At 36.8% G+C, this 6,037-nt stretch overlaps 1 protein-coding gene across 2 annotated transcripts; it reads left to right on the top strand.

Moving 5' to 3' along the window:
• Nucleotides 1-1,198: 1,198 nt before the first annotated feature.
• LOC104701288 (protein SUPPRESSOR OF NPR1-1 CONSTITUTIVE 4) lies at nt 1,199-4,571 on the top strand. 2 transcript variants are annotated; one of them, XM_087458855.1, is made up of 5 exons: nt 1,199-2,032; nt 2,237-2,643; nt 2,750-3,051; nt 3,153-3,179; nt 3,277-4,571. In XM_087458855.1, exons 2-5 carry the CDS (start codon nt 2,579-2,581, stop codon nt 4,371-4,373), a joined length of 1,491 nt encoding a protein of 496 aa, XP_087314981.1. In that variant the 5' UTR covers nt 1,199-2,032; nt 2,237-2,578; the 3' UTR covers nt 4,374-4,571. The 2 variants fall into 2 exon arrangements, with proteins under 2 accessions (XP_087314981.1, XP_087314982.1); XM_087458856.1 differs by having other exon boundaries at nt 1,274-2,032; nt 2,237-2,633; nt 2,762-3,051.
• Nucleotides 4,572-6,037: the final 1,466 nt, after the last annotated feature.

Genomic DNA, 6,037 nt, shown 5'->3' with positions numbered 1-6,037 from the left:
AGAAAAACCTTTGATGTAAGAGAAAATAAGATACCAGAGCCATGGGTATTAGAGTATGATATCAAACCTTGGATGTAAGAAACGATAAAAAAAGTTGAAGGGTCAAAATTTGTTCTGTCATGTTTCTTATCTCATATCCAAGGGAGAAATGACCACCCAATATGGATGTTGTGGTGGGTAAAAAAACCCAGCCCGGCCCAAACTCAGAAAAAACCCACCCAAAATAAATCTGAACGGGTTTTGAGTTTTGTGGGTAAACCCGAACGGATTTTTAGTCTTGTAGGTAAAACTGTAGGTACCGGAATTTTTTGTTTTATGTGATGTATTTTACATTTTACATTATATATTTTTGTGTTTTTAGCTTTTTGGTACCAAATGTGATTTATCTTATGTATTTTGTGCATTTTATTATATCTATGACAATTTTGAAAAATTTATAATTTTATATCATATAGATAAAACCAAAAACATAGATAAGAAATTAAGAATAGTCAAAAGTATAGAAAAATATCAAAAACAAAGTCACAAAAATAACAACAATTTTTTTCTCATTCTTGCTCCTCTGATTCTTCCAAAACCTGATCAGAATCTAAACAGCAACAAAATAATAGAATTTCTGTCTTAATGTCATAATTAGATCTCTATTCTTAAGTAACAATCTTAAATTTTTTTACTTTTATGTACCGTATAACATCTACATAAAAGAAATCAACTACGTACCAAAGGTTGTCATGAAAGAAATCAACCACATCATGCGTTTGTAATCAAATCAAATGGGCATCATCATAAATCCATTAAAATATCGAAAATGACAAAGGTTACTGATTGAGAGAGTTTCAGTTTCTTACTGAATGAATCTCTAAATCTGGGTTGGGTCGACCTAGAATTTTGTGAGAGAGCACTGAAATCTTAAATCTGGGGAGAAGGAAGAAAGAGAAGATAATTTTTGGGTTATCTGAAAGAAAGAGTCATTTGGGAGGATTTAGAGTTTTAGGATTTTTGGGATCTTCTTATAAAGTCTCATAGGTACCCATAACCCAATATGATAAACCCGAATTAGAGTCTCTAATTTGGATACTCGAACGGTTTTAAACCCATAAAATATTAACATAGAAATCAGATATTTGGGTTTCTTATTTTTCACGGATCTCGGGTACCCATCAGTTAAAACCCACTCTTAGCATCCCTACCACCCAATAATCTTTCTCTGTCTCAAATTCGTTTTTTTGTCTTAGAAAAGACTTAGCGAAGGCTTTTAGAGTCAACTAAGAAAGCCATTTGGTTAAAAACAAGAAAAAAAAAGAAAAAAAAAATCTCCTCTCTCTATTTCTCTGCTCCTAGTAACAAACACCAAATCCAGAAGACAAACTGGTCATAAATCTACAAATCATGTATTACCCCCTCAATTCTTGTTTGATTTTCCTCTTCCTCTTCACCTTAATCTACCATATTCCCTATGCTTCAAGTAAACAAGAATATGGATGGTGTGAGACTACTCAGTTTCAGTGTGGTAGCATCACCGCCGGTTTCCCATTTTGGGGTGGAAATCGTCCTGAACCTTGTGGTCGTGCGTCGCTGGAGCTTCACTGCAGAAGCAAAAACGTCACCTCTTTAAGCATCTCAAACCATGAGTACAATGTTTTCAATATTAATCCCACATCTCGTACTGTTAGACTTGTCAGAGCTGACCTTTTACGTCCTTTTTGCTCCTCTACATTCAATACCACAACCTTGCCCCCCGAAATCTCTGAGCTTTCACCAAGCTACAAGAGCCTCACCATTTTCTATCACTGCAACCCTAGTTTTCATTATGTTTCCAGTTATACATGTCCTCAGAGAGGTGTTATCTCAGCGTATCAAAACCCTATTTATCAAAGATCCTGCCAAGAAAATTTCACCGTAAACGTTCCTAAAACATTCGTTCCAGAAAAGAAAGAGTTGAATATGACTCATTTGGAAAGTGTTCTAAGAGAAGGATTTGAGGTTATGGTGAATACTGATGAGCTGACGTGTGAAGGATGTTCTTCCTCACGTAAGTTTCACTTTTCTTCTTTCTTAATTTTCATTGTTCAAAAAGACCAAACATAGCTTCATTTACTGCAATTCTAACCAAACCAAAACAGTACTGTTTAGTTTTTTAATTTCCCTCCAATATAACTAAAACAGAGGAGAACACAATAATCATTAATTTGATTGTGTCTTATACTCTTTGTGACCCCGTCTTGTGTTTTATCAGCTATTGAGAGTTACGAGCGCTGCAGTGAACCATTTCCCTGCGGCAATCAGGGAAGTCTCTTGTACCCTTTCTGGGTCCGTGGCAGAGAAGACTGTGGCCACCCTGACTTCAAGCTTGATTGTAGCAAAGGATTCGCCGAGCTTAACCTCTCCTCCGTGAAGTTCAGAATCTTAGAGGCTAACAATGTCTCTCATGTCATAAAAATCGGCACATTGGATTATTTTGACAATCTGTGTCTCCAACACCTAGAAAATGCGACATTCCCCGAAACCGTTCTTCCACTCGCTTCCCGCACCAAGATGTTAACAATTTATTACGACTGCCCAAACTTGTCATCTAATAATGTTACAAACGTTTACGTTGGAGATGCTGTTTGTGTGGATTATGAAGAAGCTAGACGTAGGAAAGTGAAGCCATCGCTTAGCGTTCAGATTTTTATTTTTAGAACAACAATTTTTCTAGGAAAATTGTTTTTCATTAACCAAAAAGACATAATTTTTTTATTTTGTGCAGATTTGGACCGAACACACATTACTATGTGACGAGAAACATCTCGTCTCCTTTACCCGACTTGGGGAAATATTGCAGCGGACAAGTCAGTATACCTGTGTCTGGATCGGCTTTGAACACAATGCGTCTTGATAATCTACAGGGAACTCTTGCAAAGGGTTTTGAGGTTCAACTTAATCAAGACTGTTCAATGTGCCTAGAATCTAAAGGTGCTTGTGGCTATAATAAGACTTCAACAGAATTCGTCTGTTATTGTAAAGATGGGACCTATGGCGATAAATGTGGCTCTGGAAAAAAAAGTCATGGTACACCATTCTCTTCTCTGAGTTTGTTCTTCACTTTTCTTCCGGCCAAGATCAAGTTTTGTTCCATTCTGACAAATTTTACTTGTTCAACGGTTGTACAGGGGCTTTGAACAAAGCAATTCGCATAGGTTAGTTTGCTGACCTGAGAGATTTTGAACTCTTTTAGACTCCTCGATAAAAAAAAACAGTTATTAACACCACACTTTTTGTTTTTCCTTTTTGTAGTTTTGGGTTCAGTAGCAGGAGTCGTTTTGTTCCTGGTATTATTAACATTGTTTCTCCGTTTTCTTCGGATTAGAGAAACACGACTAAAACATCAGAAGCTGAAGGCTCTTATTCCACTCGAACACTATACTTACGCACAAGTGAAGAGAATTACAAAATCATTTGCGGAAGTGGTTGGGACAGGCGGATTTGGAATTGTTTATCGAGGAACACTTAGTGACGGCCGTATGGTTGCGGTGAAGGTCTTGAAAGACTCAAAGGGAAATGGTGAAGACTTCATCAATGAAGTTGCTAGCATGAGCAGAACTTCTCATCTCAACATTGTCTCCTTGCTTGGTTTCTGCTCCGAAGGTTCAAAAAGAGCAATTATATATGAGTTCTTGGGAAATGGATCCCTTGATAAGTTCATCTCAAGCAAGAACTCGGTCAATATGGATTGGGAGGCACTATATAGAATTGCGCTCGGAGTTGCTCGTGGTCTAGAGTACTTGCACCATGGCTGCAAAACAAGGATAGTACATTTCGACATTAAACCACAAAATGTACTCTTAGATGACAACTTCTGTCCTAAAGTTTCGGACTTTGGCCTCGCTAAGCTATGTGAGAAGAAAGAGAGCATCCTATCTTTGCTAGACACAAGAGGTACTGTAGGGTACATTGCACCAGAGATGATCTCCAGGGTTTATGGGAATGTGTCGCACAAGTCAGATGTGTATAGCTATGGAATGTTGGTTCTTGAGATGATTGGTGCAAGGAACAAAGAAAAATATAATCAAGCCTCTTCTTCTAATACAAGTTCGATGTACTTTCCTGAGTGGGTATATAGGGATCTTGAATTGGGAAAGTCGAGAAGGGATATTGAGGATGGAATCAACAACGAGGAAGACGAGCTAGCTAAAAAGATGACATTGGTGGGCCTGTGGTGTATTCAGCCTTCTCCACTAGATCGCCCACCGATGAACAGAGTTGTAGAAATGATGGAAGGAAGCTTAGGTGCTCTTGAAGTCCCTCCTAGGCCAGTTTTCCAAATCCCCACAGTGGCTTTTCAAGAATCTTCAACATTTTCAGAGGATACCTCTGTTTACACTCAAGAATGATCCAAGAAGCCTCCTTGGAAAGTATCAAGGCACGAAAGCAGCTATACATATATTCAAAAAAATATTCTTGTAAATGCTCTTTGGTGTTTGGTTGATAACTTAGAAGGATGAAGACAAAGTATTTAGGATAAAGTGTGGTAAATGTTTACGAACAAGTTTCTAATTGTACTCCAACTGAAAGTTTATTTTCCAAGAAAATTTCCAGGAATAGACGTTTAGGTGATATCAGTTAACAAAGCCACAAAGATTTTAAGAAATAGTATAAAGGACCAATATAATTCATACGTAACTTTTCCTAGGGACAAAAAAAAAAAAAAAAAAGGTAGATTCTCAGAACCAAAATAAGTTTTTTTTTTCCAAATTTTGCATAACATTTCTAAAATTCCAAAAATAGCTAATTTTTTGAAATTAAATCTTAAATTTAAAATAATAAACCCTACTCCTCAAAACTATACCCTAAATATGAAATTGAGAACCCAAACCTAAAAAAAAAATTTTTTTAAATTAATTTTAAATATTTTAATGTGTTAAATAGTGCTATTTTGTTAAGTCCCCTATCTCAGTCCCACCCACTAAGAGCAATCTCATTGCACAACTCCTTGGGATGTCTTTGATTTGTTTAGTAATATAAGCAGAAAAAAGAAAAGTTTTAATCCTAATTTTTGAGAGACACAGTTCTCTGCGGCGATCGTTTTAGAGAAGCATAGACCCGACACGTGTATTGTTTTTATTGATTAAGTTTTGTTTTGTATTTTTTTTAATTCAGTTTTTATCTTTTCTTCGTTTTCTTCTTTCTCTGGACAATATCGAAACGAGAGAAACACAAAATCACGACAATAGCTCTCGCATCGTCGTCTTCTTCTTCCTGCGACTGTTGTCTTCTAAATCGATTCGATCTCGCCTCGTCGTCGTCTTCTAAACCGATCTCGCCTCGTCGTCTTCTAAATCGATTCGACGCACTTCTTCGATTGGGTTTGTGTTTTGGTTTCTCGATCGGGTTGTATCGTTTTGTGTTTGGGACAAACCGTCGAACAAAATCGAGTCGCACCATTGTAGTCTCTAGAAGAACTCTCTTCTTCAGTTTAGATGGGAAGCCCTAACGACGACGCCACCGCCGAGATGGATCTTACAACCGATTCCATCAGAGAGACACGAAAGGACTCCGGTTCTGATACAGAGTCAAATAACGATTGCGGCAGAGAATACTTGTCTCTTCTTATTTTTCCTCCTCCTTCTGGTCAATTCGAAGAAGGAGAGAGAGTCTTAGCCAACCACAGTGGAGTTAGTCTCATGTTTTGCAGAGAGGACAAATGCCCCAAGGCCCACCGAAGATGGTTTTCCTATGTTTGACCTCATTTTTTAAAAAACGTTTAGGTGATATGTTCATACTTCATATATGAAGAGCAACGACATTTATCATAGTTGATCTAGCAAATGACCAGAACTATTCATATAATATATATATATATATATATATATATATATATATATATATATATTTACTTCACGTCGTTCACAACCTTCTTAATCAATAAACAATATTTTTCTATCTTAATTTGTGTTTGAGCTTATATAAGTTAATGAAGAGACAAGTCTTTCTGACTCGGCTATTGATACTAGGATTTTTGTGTCTCTTAGTAGATTCAATTAACCTTATGTGTTGT

Source organism: Camelina sativa, chromosome 7 (assembly GCF_030686135.1).
Source record: "Camelina sativa cultivar CO46 ecotype springtype chromosome 7, ASM3068613v1".
Taxonomy (NCBI): domain Eukaryota; kingdom Viridiplantae; phylum Streptophyta; class Magnoliopsida; order Brassicales; family Brassicaceae; genus Camelina; species Camelina sativa.
Note: the sequence above shows the minus strand (reverse complement) of the source record. Positions and strands in the feature narration are given on the sequence as shown.

Bases quoted from the DNA above. Each gene is read 5' to 3' on its own strand.
- LOC104701288 (XM_087458856.1), top strand. From the start codon at position 1,390: ATGTATTACCCCCTCAATTCTTGTTTGATTTTCCTCTTCCTCTTCACC. The intron at 2,033-2,236 runs GTAAGTTTCACT...GTGTTTTATCAG, and splicing joins TGAAGGATGTTCTTCCTCAC to CTATTGAGAGTTACGAGCGC. The intron at 3,052-3,152 runs GTACACCATTCT...ACGGTTGTACAG, and splicing joins CTCTGGAAAAAAAAGTCATG to GGGCTTTGAACAAAGCAATT.